Here is a 19,834-nt window from a genome sequence, read left to right on the forward strand (position 1 = left end):
TGTTTTCCTGGGTTTACTGTGCATATTCTGTGCCTAAAGCAATGGCACTAAGCGTTTCAGAAGAAAAAAGTGATGACACAGGACCCCACCCACACGGTTCTGTAGGGATACTCAGAAAGGTATGTCTTTGAGGATGGAGACTAAGTCCATCAGCAACCAGTTCCACCTTGGATCCTGCTCACCAAGACAGGGATTATATGAGGGCAATTACCCCCAAAACAGAGCTACTTCATTAACCCAACGTTTTAAAAATAAGCAATAAATAGTGAATAAAAAACTTTTACATAGTCTATTTAACATCTGAGAGGCTCCACTTTTTCAAAGGAAAAAAAATCAAATTATAATGCTATATCAAATCACATTAAAATAAGTTTACTATCTAGTTTGGTTTTTGGTTTTTTGTGGGTTTTTTTTTTCATTATAGACAAGTACTACTGAAAACAAAGAACAAGCAAGCCTTTGACCTCACACACAGTGCCTATTGCTATTTATAACTTTTTAGTGCCCTGGGTAAAAACCACAAATGCTGATAGTATTATCTAAAAGACATTTTTATGTCATTCGTGTAGTAGTCTTTTGATGGACAAAATAGATGGGGACACCCCGAAGGAGCAACTAAGTCTTCTGCCCAGAATCCACGGCGGCAATGTGCACTGGAGGTCAGTCAGGGATTCTTATTCCAAAAAGCATACTTCATAAGCCCTGAAAAAGCCTTTTAGAGAAGAGTGTGTGCTCTTGCCTACCTGAAGGAAATATATAGCCTCCTCATGACTGAAGTGACAGGAGGAAAATGGGATAATAAATTATACACCAAAAAACCGAGTGAAGTCTTAGATTTGGGTTTGTTGTAGACTGACTGGTTGTGGTTTCATGAAAGTGTTTTGGGGTTTTGTTTGTTTGTTTGTTTGTTGTTTTCTCTTTTTTAAGTATGGAAATAAACAACTTGTTAAAAGAAACAAATTTGATCCAAATCAAATTAAAATATTTATAATATTTCAGAAAATACACAACATATTGAGGTCTCAAAAAACAACAACAACAACAACCAAAAAAACCTGTATTTGTTCTACATACACATGGGCGAGAGCAAAGAACCTAAATGTCTATTCTCTGTTTTCCTGCTTTGCTAGGCTACCAAAGAGGTAAATTGCAAAAGGCTGAGTAAACATAAAAATGTCAGAAAAATGTATCTGTTTTAATATCTGCTCCCAATTAAATGGAGAGAAGTTTAAGTGGCTGAAATTCCCCTAAAAATAAAGAGCCTATAGTTAACCATCATAATTTAAGTATCCAGAGGCCAGATTCTTTTCTTACATGTTCCTCTATGGAGGATACATCTTTATAAGGTTAAGAAGAGAAAACCAGCCCTAGCTGGTCTGGCTCAGTGGATAGAGCATCAGGCTTGCGGACTGAAGGATCCCAGGTTCGATTCCGGTCAAGGACACATGCCTGGGTTGTGGGCTTAATCCCCATTGGGGGACATGCAGGAGGCAGCCAATCAATGATTCTCTCTTATCATTGCTGTTTCTATCTCTCTTTCCCTCTCTCTTCCTCTCTGAAATCAATAAAGATATATATTTTTTAAAAAGACATAAAGCCAAATTATGAATGATAATTCAAATTTATTGAGCACTACTCTATGCCTAGTAATAATATTACACTTCACATACCTCTCTTTGTATAGTCATTACAACTTCCGTGTGAGGAAGTTGTAATGACTATACATACCCCAGAAGGTATTATTTGCGAAGCTCCAAGAGAGCAGCAACTATAGCTTTGTTCACTGAGAAGCAAAGTGATCACAGGGAGAAAATATCCTTTCTTAATCTTTCAGCCACCACATGCCTGAATGGGATGGGATATGTAAACCATGTTCACGGACACCTAAAACCGCTGCTCTCATCCAAGATGCTTATCTGTTTATGACAACTGATGCATATCAAGCATATCAACTAAACTCCAACCAAACTCCTTGTTCCATCCCGGGAGTAGACAAACAGTTCAAATGAATGCTTAAGAAATCTGTTCAGTTCTACTCTTTTTTTTTTTTTTTTTTTTAAATCCTCACCTGAGGACATGCTTATTGGTTTTAGAGAAGGGGGTGGGAGGGAAGAAAGACAGAGACAAGCATCAATATGAGAGAAAAACACCCATCAGTTGCCTCCCACCTGCGCCCCAGCCAGGGATGGAACCTGCAACCTAGGTATGTGCTTGACCTGGAATCAAAGTTGCAACGTTTGGGTGTGGAGGGATGTTGCTCCAGCCAACTGAGCCACAATGACTAGGGCACTTGAAATGGTTTTTATCATGACAAAGTCAAAGGTAATTTGTGGCTTTATTTTTATTTATTTTTTTTTTTGGGGGGGGGGGGGGCTTTGATGTTTAATGCTAGGCTAAAGTAAGAGGTACCAAGGCAGGTATCTTGACTTTGGAAGGAACGAGGCTTACTGTAAACTTGTACCAATTTAATTTCATTAAATTCTAATGTTTCCTCATTTAAGAAGTCACCTCTTTTATAAGTTCCTGCTGTTAAATTTTTCTATTCCTTGTCCTTGAGTTTCTACATGATACTTCAACTACCTATATAACTATCATATTTTTCCACCCAAAAGTCTTAAACATGCGTGTAAATTAATTTCACAAAATGAAAAGTGATTGGTGATGATATGAAAACATTAAAATGTTTGTAGCCCTGGCAGGTGTGGCTCAGCATCCTCCCATCCAGCAAAGAGTGGCAGGTTCGATTCCGGTCTGGGTGTGTGTGGGAGGCAATGAATCGATCTGTCTCTCTCTTTCTCTCTCTCTTCCTCTCTCTAAAAATCAATTTTTTTAAAAAAGAATCAAATGTTTCTAAAACTTCATATATGCATGAAATACCCCTCAAATGTCAAACACTATTAGTATTTACCATTGGCACATCAACATAAAGATTAAAATGTGCACCATTTGAGAAGTGCATGGTCCAAAGTTCCAATTTTATTTACTGCTCACACATTGAGAGGAGACACACATTCCTTTAGATTGTGTAAATTTTAGATTATGCTGCAGTCTGCCCGCCCTATCATTATTCTGAAATGATAAGGGTAAGGCAACCCAAACCAGAAGTTCAATGACTGGTTTGCCAGGTCTGCTTTGCAACTGGGGAAGATGAGAAGAGAAAGAGGAAGGCTTGGCAAAGAAAAAGCAGTGCTCGTGTCCAAAGCCTATTTTAAAACCTCCAGGAAATCTTTGTAATGAAAATATAATTTTCAAATACTCGTTTAACACTTAAAGGGACTAAGGAGATAAAGGAAATGATGTACTGTCCTTGTTCTTGGGTAGTTTCAAGCCTAAGGAAGATTTGGTGGAGCTGAACACAGTGAGTGCTCTGAAGTCCAGAGGAGAAATCAATGTCACTTTCCATGGAAAGTGTCCCCTGATTAGAAAGTTGAAATGCTTGTTCAGTTCCATATTCCCAGAGAACCTGTGCATTGATCTTAACACAAAGTATTCCAACTGTGACTTTCTGGGGACATTTCCTCAGTTATAATGGAAAGCTCCCCAAAGGGGGGACCCCATCTTATGTATGTCTGTGGAAGTATACGCCACAGAGAAGACGCTGAATCAAAGCTCACATGACAAACAAGTGAACAATTTCTCTGAAACCCAAATCTCCCCTTCTGGCATTAAGTGCCATTTACTACTCTGTAGCTCTGGAAATAGATATGAGGACACATACCTCACACGTAGACCCTCACACAATCAACCACATCAAACCAGAATACAGCGTGACACTCGGAAAAACAATGCTTAACACCTCTAGTCACTGGTGAAGCTGTCATATTCGAAAATGGACTACAGATATTATAATGCACATATTATTAAAACTTTGAGTAATTCAACATAGGCAGCCCTATAGGTGATAATTAGAAAGTCAAGAATCCCTACAGGAAATCTGAAAGACAGAAGAATTTCTTCACCACAAAAATGCCTCTCTCTTCGGTTTAACCCTTTTTGAAGGACATTGCTATAAAACAAATGCTCTCTGGTCAGAAGAAGCAAACTTTAAATTCTCCCATGAACCGACTCATAACAACTCTAAATCAGATGAGCCACCAGGTGAGACCCTTTAGAGCAATAAATACAAGTCCGGTTCCTTGAGAATGTAAGGACCCCGGCCAGAAAAGTCCATAACATGAAGAAAGTAGAGCTGAAGAAGTAGAGCTGAAAAATGAAATTTTCTGGTATCCAGAAACTTGTTTATCTGCCCAAGAAATAAATTAAGAATGAGAAATGGAGAGAAACAAATACCAGATAAAACTTTACTTATTCTATAGTTTGTCCCAGCAACAGGCCTGCCTCACTCCCACAACCTTTCTCTGAAGCTAAGCTGACTCTGAGATATTCCAACTTTGCAATTGGAGAACATTTGAAAACATGGCTTTACATCTGCACTGTGGGCATTAAACAGAGCCTTCGGCAACCCAGAAGAGTGAACATCCCCCTCTCAGCACCTACCTAACACCAGAGGAGGACTGGGTGGGATGGAGATGAGTGCGGTGCAGTGGACTTCCTTTCTGTTTTACTCTCTTCCAACTGCTCGGTAGGAAGGGCACATTCTAAAATAGTAACATGAATTGACAGGTGGAAGTTCCCATGCTCAAGTTACAGATCCAAGTTTGGATACTATGAAGTCTGCTTTTTAAAAACAAACAGATTAAGATGTCGAGAAGCTCCTTTAAAAGACATGAAAAAAAAAATGGAAAACCAGGTTTAAGTCAGAAAAGGGTAGATATTACATCAGTCAAAGTAGCTACATTTTTACCTATAAGAATAAAAATCTTAATCAATACACACAAACACATCCATAACTCAAGCCTGATTCGGCAGACTGCTAACCGTGTGCCATTTTGGAACCCAATTCCTAAGAAATGACCTTACAGTATTGCCATAAAATTAAGCACTTTTTTGAGGCTTTAGAGAACAGTTAAATCCTTAAAATACAATTTTAAGCCTCCTTTATTTTCACGAAGGCAATATGTTAACACTAGTTTTGTTTCCAATTACTATTCCTTTGGCAACCAGCATGTGTAAAAATAAAAAAAAGATTTTTCATTTCTGTACCTCCCATTTGATAAATAGATCTTTTTTAAAAACTCAGTCGATATTAACATTTGAAGTGACATTTTAAACCTAATATTAATACCCTAAATAATGAAAGAGTGTACTAGAAAAGAATTTTTCTTTGCATGACTGAAATATTGTGTTCAAAACACTGCCATCCTGCAACTGCATAATGAACAGAATGTATCTAAGATGTGCTAAAAACTGGATTGGAATGATAAGTAGGCAGAAAAAAAAAAAAACATGTTGAAAATATGTCAAATTCTCAGCTTAAAATGTTCAATATAATTGCTTAGAGCAATGGTTTAAATACAGGACTTAATTTATGAGTCAAGTTGCTGTACATAAAATCAAGGCCTTTAATGTTCAGACATATGTAATACTTTCAACAATAAAGAATTTTTTTAAAATTTAATGTTCAACACTACCTTCCTACCAACGTCTTCCCTCCGATCCAGGACCTCTGAACTACCCTGTTGGATTGCTTTTTACAACATGAAATTGCTGTGTCTCTTAATGGCCAGCAGCGCCACAGAGACCATGACAAGGCTACAGGAGCTCTCCAGTGCCTGTGCCTGGCACAGGGGTCACCATGTTTGCTCGCAGGAGGCCTTCTACAGAGAGTGTGCAGGCACAGAGAGTGGGGGTCACACCTCCTCTTCTCTGCGGGTTGTGTTTGCTTCTGAGTTCCGTGTGAACATACAACATGGATTATGATGATGATGCAGCTATTCACTAGTACAGAAGGTGAATGCCATGGCCTCAGTAAACATCTGGATGTAAACATCTCAATAAACCACTAGGAAAAGTTTAACTTCAATGTACCAGTCATGGAGATGAAGTCACAAATTTATGTATCAGCCTTTTGGGAAGAAAAGTAGTAAAGCTGGATTCTACCCATTAAAGTCAGAGTTGTCAAAATTTAAATCCCAGCTGACTTTTGAATACATGAATCCCCAAGTGAATGCAATAATTCAAATATACTTGGGGAAAAAATCAAACTACATCTTGCAAGAAGTAAGATAATCCATTTAGAAAGTTAGATCCCATATTACTATGCATATTTAAAGAAAATTATGTCACATATTAATATGTATAATTACAGAAAAAATGAAGAATACTCCAGTTCGATTTGACTGGCACAACATTGTTATTGCAAATTAAATTGTAAATCTCAAATTGCTGAAAAGTTAGGGTTTATGGTCAGGGTCTGGATTATCGACATTACTCACCAGCAAAGGATCTTAAAACTGATTGCTCCTGCTACTCATTCTCACCACACACAACTCTCCTAGGCTCCATATACCACTATGTTTCTAACATTACTGTCCATTAACAAACAAAAAAACCCTTCCATGTGCCCATGGGGAAAGTATAGACTGCTCTTTCCTCTCAGTATGCCACACAAATATGTATCTTAGATTATACTTGCAGCAAGACCAACGGCAGGTCTATAAACTTGTTAATGCAGTCTTAGACACTGAGTTTTTATAGAGCATTTAAAATAAACAAATATTTTGCCACATCTTTGCTACTTTTTATGTATACAGATGAGCAAACTACTGCCAAAGTACTCACATAACTACACACAAATTAGAGTAATCCTTCCCTTTTAGATGGACAAACATACTAGCACATAAATATATCAATTATTATATGTTAGTAAGTAAAAGGTTACATTTTTTAGGAAGACTGTCAATCAGTATCTTTCCTGCCAACATGGCTTGCTTGCTGGCAGACTAGAAATAAGTAAGGAACTCCAGGTCTAAGTCAGGGTTTCTCAACCTTAGTGCCACTGTATTTGGGACCGGAAATTTTGTTATGGGGACTGCTCTGTTCATTAAAGAACATTTAGTAGCATTCCTGACACACTGAATGCCAGTAGCACCCTCTCCCCAGCTACCTCAGCCATAAGTATCTCCAGGTCTTGCCAAGTATCCGATGGGGGACAAAGCTGCCCCGAGCTGAGAACCATCAGTCTAACCAACTCTGAGTCCTTGAGTCTATAATAAGCACAGGGCAGGATTTGACCAACAGGTGACTCCACGTTACATATGAACAAAAACTAAAAAGAAATGCATTACTATTTATTAAGCAATCACTTGCTTTCCTTTCAACCTGCTTCCTTTTTTGTCAGAATGCCATCTCAGGGCGTAAGATCTGTGGCCAACAGTGTCTAATAAGCCAGTGTCTCCTAGCCCCCTGATTCCATCTCACCAGACCTAGGGCGGACGCTTCAGTCCCAACAAGACAAGACGGAGTGGTCAGGGGAACTGTTCTCCCTCAGGGGATCTCGCCAGTTCTCCTCAGGCACACCTTGGTTTTATGGCCTGCGGTTTCAACTGAAACAAGTTGTTCTGCATACTTCCTACTACAGCTGTACCTGCGACCTCTGGTTTCAGTTTGTCAGTAACTTCACTGATGCCTGGGCCCAGATATGATTTTTTCCCAAACACTTTAGCCCCAACATTCCACGAGGCTTCAGGGCAAGATTTGCTCAGAGCACCCTTGGAACTAGGAGCCAACAAACATGTTTTGCCTAGTCCCCAGCCTACTCAAACACCGGCTATCTGGTTTCAAAACAGTATGATTTTAAGGGGAAAAGACTTTTGACAGCGACAGCTTAGAAAAAGAATTTCCAAGTCAAAAATTTCTTTTGCCCATCAGATAGGTCTTATGAAAGAAGGATGATTAGGAAAAATAAAACAAGTTTTTCCAACGTTACTATTCAAGGAAATTAAACATGACCCCCACATACTGCAGAAGTAAAAACGCCATTCTGACACTGAAACTTAGGATCAATCAGCTATTTCAGTGAGTCAGAATTAATCAGAAATGCAGACCACTGCATCACTGCCATGCACATGCCATCGCTCTGTAGCTTAGAAATGCGTATTCACCAGAACTCGAAGCTTATAGGTTCAAATGGCTTGTTCACTTAAAAACATGTATTGTTGGGCTCTGAAGAGCTTAATCCTCCCGGGGATCTTACGTTATACTGCTAAAAGATATGTAGATATATAGGGTTATTTTTCTTTAGAAAAAAACTGTTGTCCCCATTTAAGATTTTACAGTCAATTTTTTAATAATTATTGAAGCTACTACAACAGGGATACTAACCATAGAAACTAAATCTTGGTTTGAAATCACAGAAACTAATTTTTTTTCATTTCATTTCTATTATTTCTATAGATAAATACTTTATTCTGTTTTTCTTCCTTGAGGGGGGGATGTTTATTAGGTTTAAGAGCCATAATATAAAGAGTAGTCATCATTACAAAATTAAGCCATTTTCCTGACACATTTATCTAGTAACAGAAATTTATTCTGATTGACTGAAAGCAAATTAGATTTACAGGGGAAGAGATCTCACAGAAGCTCAAAACCAGATTTCCCCAAATCATAGGAACACATGAGCACCATTTCCCACCTAAAACCCAACAGCATCACCTGCACGCGTTTTCACGGACCCTCACTTTCACTTTCTCTTCCATAGTATTAAAACAGTTCATTTTTTAGAAACCAGCCACAATTAACAAGGTCATTAGCTTTGCTTGCTGGTCCTAGGCGCCTCTGCTTTATCACTGTCCCTCTCTCGTTTATGTTAGCAGCTAGGTCTCAACTCCAAACATATAAAAACTATCTTTAATTAAGCATTTTCACTCTGCGAGTTCTTACATAACTTTTATATTAGCTTTATAAGTATAACAAGTATCGTCACCATTAGCAACTGAACACCACCAGGCTAGACAAGCATTCAAATATAAACTGCCATTTCGGTTAGCAGAGAGATTTAAAATAAGACCACGACTCGTTATCGATTACAGAGAGCTTCCCAGTCTCAGTCCCTAAACTATTTTTTTTTTTTAAGTAGCTATTTTGGAAAGAGAACAGAGGAAGACAGAGAGAGAAACGATCTTTCAGTAACCAGGAACTCTCGGGAATTCTTTTCAGTTAAGCCACAAAGCCCTAAGTTTAAAAATATATATAAGCAGCCAGTGAAACTTACTTGACAGTGACTCGATTCGATAAGTCCTGTAGATCCCCAGGATGGAAAAGCTGGGCTTCTTTCAATCCAATCTGTTCACAAGCTTTCAAAAAAACGTTTATATTATCCTGTGGGGAAAAAAGTGGAAAGTGATTGCTTAGCCGAGAGCTCTGTCTCAGACAAAGGTTACAAAATTTTTATGATAAAACTTCCGAGCTTCAAAGTCCAATTACAGCCAGCACAAAAAAAAAAAGGAGACAGCAAGACCGATGAATACATGTATTTAAAAAAAAAAAAAAAAAAAATGCACGGGCATGTATAGCCTTTCAGTCCTCCAGAGCATTCACGGCGGTGCTATCTGCTGCCCCGGCATACGCCGTTTCTGTGATCTTTGTGACTGGCACGTTAAACATTACCTGTTACAGGACAAGTGCCTAGCCACTGAGCAGTAATCTACACTTTGATGTCAGCTCTGCTCTGCAAACAAACGCCCTCTTCCCAGCTTTGCACGACAAGCCTCACCTCTCCTCTTTAAAAATAACTCCAGCTACTGACATTCACCCACCCAGAAACTGTTGGCAGGGAGGAAATAAGAGGAGGAACATTCTGTTTCTATGATTACAAATTACAGAAAGGCCGTGGAATACCACACCTGGAATCTGGGTTTGGTTGCTGAGCCGGCTCTTGACAGACAGGGAAACCATACTATAGGACCCGGGAGAAGCCTGGCTTTCATTGGCTGAATCGCAGAGCTTAGGTGTGGCACATTGCTCAACGCCCTGCAACCTGCCTCAGGAACTGCCTCCAAAAAAATACAAATCTAGGCTGTCCTCATATCTAATTTCAAAGCCAAAACCATCCCTTTACAAGCCAATGCTTTCCACTTACATGAACTGCTACACAGACACTGACTACAGTGTGTTCTATGCTACAGCCAGCTGCATTTCAGAGGCACGTATTTGGTGAGCAGAATTAGCATGAGCTTTCTTCCACCTTTACTCTTCCTAAGGAAACCCTTTACAGGGTTGAACTTGTGGTGATCCCACGTGAACTCTTGACCCTCACTTCGTCAGGGTTCTCAGGCAAGAGAACGGGCTCCTCGCTTGCCAACACACGTCTGTCCACTTACACGTGCTGGCAACGCCACGTCCATGGTGTGAGCCTCAGAGCCTCCCTGAAACCTCACCTCCTTCCCTAACAGCCGGCCAAGACAAGTAGGGACAGAAGACAAGCTACACTTGAAGAAGGGCCAGTGCTCCTTTCCCGTGTTGAGAAGCTCATTCTTGGAGGGGGAAAAAAGACAGGAGGTTATGGCAAAGTGGGAGGGAATGATAAAGAGAGAAAGATGAAGGGACTAAATTGAATAGTTTGGATTCGTCAATAGTGAGGGGATTTAGGGAAAGGGCAAGAAAATATATACCAAGAGAAGAGCAATGCTGGTTGCTAGGAAACTCAAACACATTTAAAAAAAAAAAAAAGGCTTTGTAAAGTCTTTATTCTAGTGTACTATCAGGAAAAGGCAGTGTGAGCTATCTGGGTGAAAGCTCAAATCCATGATTCATTTTAAATAAGAGGTCAAAGATTAAAGGAATGTATATGTCAAAAATAAAACAGCTCAATGAAAGGTGTTTTATATGACCCTATGTGGAAAAAAGGGAAATAACTACGGGGGGTGGATAGGGTGGGGTGGGGGTGGGGGGGCAAAAGTGGCCATTTTGTTGGTAAGCTCATAATTTCTAGAAACTGTACTATCTGTAATTACCAAATGATTCAAATTCATGGTTCTATGACTGACCCTCAGTCAAGCAGACAAGAGTAAGTGGTTTGGTATACCAGAACTCCAAATCCTATAGGATGCAAATCTCATACCCAACAAGGAAAAATAATCCATAAGAAGTCTTCCCACAAATCCAATTTGGTTCTAAAATTTTTAAATGTTATAAAACATTAAAACAAAGTTAAATTAGAAGTAAACTGCCCTAACAGGTTTGGCTCAGTGGATAGAGCGTCAGCCTGCAGACTCAATGGTCCCAGGCTCAATTCGGGTCAAGGGCATGTCCCTTGGTTGCGGGGACATACCCAGTAGGGAGTGTACAGGAGGCAGCTGATTGATGTTTCTCTCTCATCAATGTTTCTAACTCTCTATCCCTCTCCCTTCCTCTCTGTAAAAAAATCAATAAAAAATATTTTTTTTTAAAGTAAACCTACTTAACTGACAGTCAGAATTATTCTTCACATATTTTATAGAAACATAATCACATTCATTCAGGTGACAAATATGTACAGGCTGATAAGGATAAAGCTACACATGCCTCAAAACCCATCCGAAGTATTTAAAAATGAACCATTTAAAATATAACATGACTACACTTCATTGGAGACAAAGAAAAAATACAATTAAATAGAAATAAATTCTAATTTTAAATAAAACCTTTGCAGTAAAAAACAGAATCTTTTAAACAATTTGATGTGCTCACGTTTAAAACAGACAAACTTCATAAACAAAGCCACCCATGTCCTAAGCAGCAGGAACAGGTTGGACTAGAAATCAGAATTGTAACTTAAATCATGCTTACTGGACTTGAGCCCATTGTTAATTTATTTTATGCGATTTCCGAGAGTTGCCTAAGGGGAGATAGAAAATTATAACAATTTCATGTCTGATGAAACATCAAGAAACTACACCCAGCTCAACGTATTAAAAGGGAAGCATGTAGTCCTGATTTCTGGAATCATTTTCACTAGGAACTCGCAAAAACAAAAGTGAAAACAAAGGACAAACCTGAAACAAATCTTATCTCACTGGACAGGTAGCCAGGACTCCAAGTTAGCTCTGTCAGCAACCAACTATGTGGCTTTGGAAATATTAACCTTTCTGGCCCCGTTTTCCGCATCTGTTTGTGGGTCTGTAAACCGTTACCAAGGGCACACGCTTGTGTCTGCATGGGCAGGGAAGCCCAGCCCCTCCTAGCCCAGCCCTCCACACAAATATTTCATAGCCCAGCTTACATAAGATACTTCATGTCCAAAGCCTATCTAAACATCAGCAATTCTTACACCCTGAGGACCAAAGGTGGCTTCTTAAAAATAAGCCCCCCAAAAAGCTGATCCCTGAAGATCTGATCTAGCTCCTTTCAGGTTTAAGTTCTTCTATGGCTGTGAATAAAAACAAATAGTATGTAAACAGAAGTAGCAGGATGGCTGAAGATTTTCATATTCTCTCAAACCCCCTCTCTACCCTTTGGCCTTGAATCAATTATGAGGGCAGTCAGGAACAGGTGTGGGATAGAGGGGAGAAGGGTAAAGTAGAGAGAGATGAATGAGTCAGGAACAGTACCTTGCTATAACCACTGAGGCAAGAGGAGGAAGCCACAGAAATTCACAAAGATTCCCAGAGTTATATTAGTCTGCTGTAGTATCTCTACAGATTATCTACTGCTGCATAGCAAACTGGCCGATAACTCAGCAGCTTAAAACAATAAACATTATGATTACACACAGTTTCTGAAGGTCAGGAATTTGGGAGTGGCCTAAACTTGATGGCTGTGGCTTGAGGGTCTGTTGGGTTGCAGACAGATGTCAGGTGAGGCTGCAGCCAACTGAACGCTTACTGGAGGCTGGAAGAAGCTGTCCCCAAGGTGGCTTCCTCAGACAGCTGGCAAATCAGGGCTGGCTGTTGGCAGCAAGCCTCAGTGCTTTGTGAAACGGGCACCTCCACGGGGCTGCCTGATAGAGGGAACCATCCCAGAGAAAGCAAGATGGAAGTTGCAATGTCTCGTAACCTAGCTTTCCAAGTCACACTCCAGCACTGCCTCATGTCCTCATGGTTACACAGGTCAGCCTTATTCAACATAGGGAGGACTAAGAATATAAATAGCAGGGGGTGAGAATTACTGGGAACCATCTTGGGGACTGGAGACCACAGTTCACTTTCTGGTTCCAACGATTCATGTCCTCACTGATCCTTTCCCAAGGTGCAGGAAACTCTCATCCCTTTATAAGGTGAGCTCGAAACCTGGAATTGCATCATCTAAATCAGATCCAGGTACACATGAGGTCCCTCAGGTACAGTTCCCTAAGTATAGCCCTTGAGCACTTAAATCTTAAATGCCAGTGAACCAATAAAACAGGTTATCCACCCCTCCTCCCCCCCGCCCTCAACAGGTATAGGGTAACTACTGGAGATACTCCAGTTCTATGTGTGGAGAAATGAATGCCTGAAATTCTGAAATCCTGCAAAGCGTTGATTAGTGGGGAGAGCCATTCATTAGAATTCCAGGCAGGGAAATACTTCTTCCTGCTTTTTTGCTTTACCCTTTGAATGCTTGGTTCATCTTGACTATCATTTTTCCATTTCTTTGAAAAGCAGCTTCTGTTTGCAGCAGTGTTAGCTTTCTCAGTCGGCTTCCTCCCCATTAAAATTTGGGAAACTGCAAGTCTCCTGGTTTTGCAGTCCTCTCTCCCTTTCAGTTGGAAGTTTGGGTGTTTCTGAACATACAATTCTCTCGAAAATATCCTGTCTTCTGTGAATGGTATTGGGTTTCATTGGATTACACCAAAAAAAGCCACACCCACAAATCCCTTCACAAGGACACCTTCTCTGTCTTGGTCTGCAGAGATGACTGAGGGACACCACCCTTAAGCTTCTTAGAAGTCCCAATGCTGGTCTAGATAAATTTCTAAGGCACAACTTTGAATCTTTCTAAGATCTTAAAAGAATTTTACAGCCACACCCTCAGCTTCATCTTTTTATTTTTTCCTTAAATCCTTATTGTTGGAAATATTACAATGTCCCCTTTTTTCTCCCATTGACCCCTTATTGCTCTCCCTCACACCCTACTCCAGGCCTCCACCACCCTATTGTCTGTGTCCATGAGTTATGCATATATGCATACAAGTTCTCTGGTTGATCTCCTCCCACCCACCCATCCCTGCCTTCCCTCTGAGATTCGACACCAGCTTCAACTTTAGACCTTGTTTTTCTGATAGAGCTCTGAATTTGAACTTTGCCAGAAAGCCACGTGTCAATTCTAGCATCACCTGACCAAGGAGACTGATAATTCTCAAAACCAGCAATTTCTATGCTTCTCATGTTTATAATCCTAACCTTCACTCTCCCACACTTCACTGTAATCAGCAAGAGGAGGCCAGACAGCACTCCACCTGGAAATCTTTTCAGATCACCTAGTTTATTAGGCACAATTTATAGGTAAAAGGGAATAAATATCAGGTGAGAATCATTGGGACCACTTTAGAAGCTGGCTACAATGCTTATATAATAAAGAATACACAACAGTCTTAAATTGTAGAAAATGAACTGTTTTAGAGATGTTGAGTTTCAGATATCCATACTGAGATGTCCAATTAATAGTACATTGGGTTTAGATCCCATGAAAAGTATCTGACCTTAAAATATGGTTTGGGGAATCAAAAAATTCATTGATAGTAGTTGAAATTAAGGATGTGAATGAGCCCTCGAAGGAAAAGCAAAACTAGAGAAGAATGCACAGACACCAATATTGAAGAGGAAGTTTAAAAAAGAGTCAAAAAAAGAAAACACAGATTCCAGCAACCAGAGGAATCAGAGGAAAAGCAGAAGTGAATTAGGGTCATGGAAAACAAGGGAAAAGAGAGTTTCAAGATGAGAGTCAGATGCTACAAAGAGTTCCAACAAGGCAAGAATAAAAACAGTCCATGCCCTAGCTGGTTTGGCTCAATGGATAAAGCATAGACCTACTGACTGAAAGGTCACAGGTTCGATTCCGGCCAAGGACACTTGCCTGGGTTGTGGGCTCGATCCCCAGTAGGGGGCATGCAGAAGCCAGCTGATCAATGATTCTCTCTCATTGTTGATGTTCCTATCTCTCTTTCCCTCTCCCTTCCTCTTTGAAATCAATAAAATGTTTTTTTAAAGAATAAAAACAGTCCAAAGAATTTGACAATCTAATGACAAATCCTTAGGAAGTATGAACTTCAAGAGGTTAAGGAACAAATAAGTGATATTGAAGATGAGAGCAAGAATCACCCAAAATGCAGAAGATCCCCTTCTTAATGCCAGCCTAATGGTCTTGCCTCCCAGTCAAGTTTCCCATCCCTTCTCCCAAAGCTACCATCTCCAGCCCTCCAGTGCTGGAACGCTCCGTTTCTGAGACGGGGTGGGAGGTCGGGGGAGAGCAGCTCTCACTCTCATTCTCCTGACCCCAAATACAGAAACATGTTCTACTCCCTTCCAGCATTTTCTAGTTTTAAACATGAACAAAATTATACATTTCTATGGAGTCTTAACTCCTATCTCCATTATAAACCTCGAAAAGAGAGTTGTGAGGAGAACATGAGGCCAACACAAATATTCTAACACTAGATTCATAGGTAGCACAGGTATCCAGTAACACTTCCCCTATCAGAGCCTTTCATCCCATTTCCCTTCCCAAAGCACTTAGGCAGTAATGGATTCTCACATCATCTAGGCAGGTTTCATTGCTCTTTTATCAGGAGTGGAAGTAGCTGAGAGTGTCAGGGGCCCAGAGTTGAATTAATCATATTTTAACAAGCTTTTATCGATCAATATAAAAGTTCTCTCTTTTTTAAATATTTTCTTCCTCTTCCCATACCCTCATTCACTCCCACTCCTCTCCATGAAAAGATGCCTTCTTCCTAAGTATTACGATATATCCCCTAAAGAATCAAAATGAGATGTTCGAGCAAGTACATGCACAGGCATACCTTATTTCATTGCACTTTGTACTTCACAGATGTTGCATTTTTTACAAATTGAAGGCAAGACCCTCCACTAACAAAAATATCACAACTTACTTTATTGTGATGCTCTCCTTATTACAGAGATCTCTAACTGAATCCATATCTCTGAGGTATGCCTGTACCTGCATATTGACAGCACTATCCACTATAGTCAAAAGGTAGCGGTAACAGCTAAGATGTCCATTAACAGATAAATGGGTAAAGGGTAATATATCTACATAATGGAATATTATTCAGCCATAGAAAAGAATAAAGTAATGATATATGCTACATCATGGATGACCCTTTACAGCATTATACTAAGCAAAATGAACAAACCACACAAAGGTCACATGGGATGTAAAGATGAAGCTGGTGTCGAATCTCAGAGGGATAGCCATAATAGGTAAATTCATAGAAACGGGATTCAGGTTGGTGGTTGCCAGGGTTGGTGGGTGTGGAGGAGAATCAAATGGGGAGAAACCACTTAATAGAAAAGAAGTTTTACTTGGGAGTGATGGAAATGCTTAGTTGTTGAACACTGTGAATATTCTAAATGCCACTGAATTATTCAACTTAAAATGGCTAAATTTCTGTTATATAAGTTTCACTTCCATACATTATTTTTTTAAAAGGTGCCTTCTCTAATGTGCTTAAAATATAAATGTCCTTTAAAGTGTCAATTTATGTATGTAATCTAATTTACATAAATAGCATTACAGTCTACATTTTTCTCTTCCACATTAAATCATTTTGTTACACAAAAGACTACACCACCTGAGGCTCTTACCCAAGCCAAGGTCACTTTCATTTTTTTCTAGAAGAACCTTTAAAAAAAAGTGTATTTACTGATAAAATTTCCAGTGTGATGACTTCCAAAAAACAAGGATCTCTCCCCAAAACTGGTTTGACTTAGTGGATAGAGCATCGGCCTGCAGACTGAAGGGTCCCAGGTTCAATTCTGGTCAAGGGCATATACCTTGGTTGCAGGCACATCTCCAGTAGAGGGTGTGCAGGAGGCAGCTGATCGATGATTCTCTCTCATCGATGTTTCTAACTCTATCCCTCTCTCTTCCTCTCTGTAAAAAATGAATAAAAATATTTTTTTTTAGAAAAAACAAGGAACTCTTTACTTGTGAGATCAAACCAATTAGACCCACTTATGCAAAGGTTTCCTGCATGTACAGGTCAAGAGCTATCAAAAACAAAAAATAGCTTCATTATGATCAAATCCTAACCAATTTTGAAAAACAGCAAAGCTGTGCTCAGGGCTGTGACATGATGTCCATGCAGGCAATACCTTAAACCAAAGCCGCCAGAGCATGGCCAGAAGGTGCTCCCCGTCAACAAATCCCACATTCTTCCTGCACGCACTTTGCCTTGTTATTCCCAGTGAGGTTCTATGTTCTATGCCTACTTAAAGTCAGATGTTTTCAATTAAAAAAGAGAGTGCATTATACCCAGTTCCTCTGAATCTGGATCAATTTATCCTGAGGTCAAGAGACTTGCAGGCCTCAATTCCTTTTCTATTTATGACTAGAGGCCTGATGCACGAAGATTCGTGCAAGAATGGGCCTTCCCTTCCCTGGCTGCCAGCACTGCCTTTGCTCCAGCCCAGAGCCACCTTTCTGCTTTTGCTCTGCCTGGAGTCACCTTTCCATCTTCCGATGCTGCCCAGAGGCCAGGAGCAGCTGGGGCAGGGCAGAATGCCTGCATCCCATCCTTGGCCACTCAGTGCCTGTGTATGCAAATTAACCTGCCATATTTTATGGGTTAATTTGCATACTCACTCCTGATTGGCTGGTGGGTATCGTGAAGGTACGGTCAATTTGCATCTTTCTCTTTTATTAGTGTAGCTAGGATACCAAAGCTCCTACCTCATCTCCCCCTGGGATGGAAAGTGACAAAAAGTTAGCAAGTATGTGCAAGCAAGTAAGCAGTTGTCACCAAGTTCATGCTTTAGAATAATGGTCTGGTCGGCCATACCAGAATCACCAAAGGAACATACAGAGTCAGAACAGCTTCTCTAGCCTCTTGCTACACAACATGTGGTTCATGCACCATGAGTACTGGCATCAGGAGAGAGCTGTTAGACATGCAGACTCTCCAGATCCATTTCCTCCCTGGGTGGAGGCAGAAGCTGGGAGCAGGAGAGCCCTGGGAGTGGAGCATAGAAAATGTCTATGAAGATCAGTCCCGGTAAGCCCTGATGAATCAGTGCTGACTGTACAAGAATCTGAATCTGAAAAGCAGTTCAATGAGAACGAAGCCATCCCATGGATACAGGAACACTGGAAGAAATCTTTCCTGTTTTCTGTTCTGGATGCTGCCTTTATCATGGATAGTTGGCAACTAATGAATAAAGGAGCCTTGTTTGAACTGAAGAAGCCATTAGTGCTCTGGTCTCTGACCCTGGCAGTCTCGGGCACATTTAGTGCTCTTGACTGCTGTTTACACAGTATACGTTTTGATGACCAAAGGCCTGAAGCAGTCAGACCAGACTTTTTACAATGGACCCGATGGCTAACTCTGGGCTTGTGCATTTGTGCTAAGCAAAGCTCCCAAATTAGGAGACACAATAGTCATCATGCTGAGGAAGCAGGAGCTGATCTTCCTGCACTGGTGCCACCACATCACTGTGCCCTCTTTGCCTGGACGCCTGCAAGGACGCGGTTGCCGGGGTGGCCGTTTCACGGTGCTGTGATAGCCTCTCACTAGGCCTTGTGAGTGAAGGGTTTCCAAGTCCCCCGGAAGTTTGCCATGTTCATCACCTTGTTCCAGATCACCCAGATACTAACAGGCTGAGTCCCTAGCTGTCTGGTCTTCTACCGGGTGCAGCACGACCAGAGTCTCTCTCCCATTAAGAACGTCCTCTGGTCCTCACGCATGTGCCTCAGCTACCTTGTGCTCCGTGGCCAGTTCTCTGAGGCTCATGCGGGCTCAGTTTTCTATGAGGAAAACCACGGAGAATGAATAGTGTGGGAACTGAGGAGGAAGCCATAGTTCAGGGTCAGCAAGAAAAATAATAGACAGAAGAAAATGGCCCAAGGAATCACACACAGGGTGCAGCTGCAACAAAACATATGAGCAAACACAAAACCCCAGGCAGCTTAGGGATAATTGGGCTGACGTAACCCAGTAAGTCTATGACCTTTTTTGGGGTGAGGACTCACTGAGGGCACCTCTATCTCAAAGGACTGCTGTTAGAAGACCCCGTTCCCTCTTCACCTGTCAACTTTAGGGCAAGTGAGAGCAAAAGTGAGACAGAGGCAGAGAGAGGGAGGGAGCCAGAAAACAAAGGCTATTTACACCGTAGGAAAAGTATGTACTAAGTGTTATATTCCTCTAGGAATGAAAGTTTACTTTAAGAACTGGGAGCACAAGCATACACAATCCTTTCTAATCTTTCTGACACTAAACTAGAGCCAACAGAATAGAAAAAAAATGGAAGAGACACAAGGTGTACATCTAGGGCATTAATGCTTTTGCAAAAATGAAAGCTTTGAAGTAAAGGTTAGTACTTGTAGCCCCCGTCAAAAAAAGATGTCTTAATCACCTCTTATGAAAACAGATGTAAACAACTATATTTCAACCAGAAAGGCTGGTGTTTTTCCCTTCACAGCACGCCTCAGGCTAGTGACGGTGCCAAAACCAAATGGGGCACGATATTTTTCCAAGGTTCTTGCTGGGAGGATGAAAACAATGCAGTTCAGTCCCAACAGGGGCAGCTCCATCACAGAGCATCTCTGATAGTTTAACTGTAATCTACTCTTAACTGAGATGAGATATCCTTGGATCAGGTGCCCCAGGCTTTTGAACAGAAGAGTACATACACAACAGAAAAGATAAAACTCAATCAAACGATTTGAAAATGGATTCTGTTCTACATGTAGAAAGGTTCAGCCTAATCCCATTCTTGAGCTAGGAAAGGGGGAAAGAAGTGAGTCGAAGATCAATACAATGTATACTCCTTCCTATTTAACTTCACACATACTAATAACATTC

At 40.6% G+C, this 19,834-nt stretch overlaps 1 protein-coding gene and 1 pseudogene across 22 annotated transcripts in view; one reads left to right on the forward strand and one right to left on the reverse strand.

Moving 5' to 3' along the window:
• LMO7 (LIM domain 7) overlaps window positions 1-19,834 on the reverse strand; it is a 202,932-nt gene that overhangs the window by 88,970 nt on the left and 94,128 nt on the right. For 18 of the 21 annotated variants that reach the window (XM_084876464.1, XM_084876462.1, XM_084876461.1 and 15 more), the window contains one exon: window positions 9,113-9,219. The exons of 2 other annotated variants lie outside the window; for them this stretch is intronic. In XM_084876464.1, the coding sequence (XP_084732590.1) occupies window positions 9,113-9,219 (107 nt within the window). Of the gene's footprint in view, window positions 1-4,497; window positions 4,577-9,112; window positions 9,220-19,834 lie in introns of those variants that run through there. One more of the 21 variants, XM_084876460.1, reaches the window with a different exon arrangement.
• Window positions 16,159-18,842, forward strand: LOC311618574 (very long chain fatty acid elongase 6-like; annotated as a pseudogene). Its single transcript has 2 exons — window positions 16,159-16,235; window positions 18,019-18,842. The product of its transcript is annotated as a very long chain fatty acid elongase 6-like (transcript).

This window comes from Pipistrellus hanaki, assembly GCF_964339955.1.
Source record: "Pipistrellus hanaki genome assembly, chromosome: 3".
Taxonomy (NCBI): Eukaryota; Metazoa; Chordata; class Mammalia; order Chiroptera; family Vespertilionidae; genus Pipistrellus; species Pipistrellus hanaki.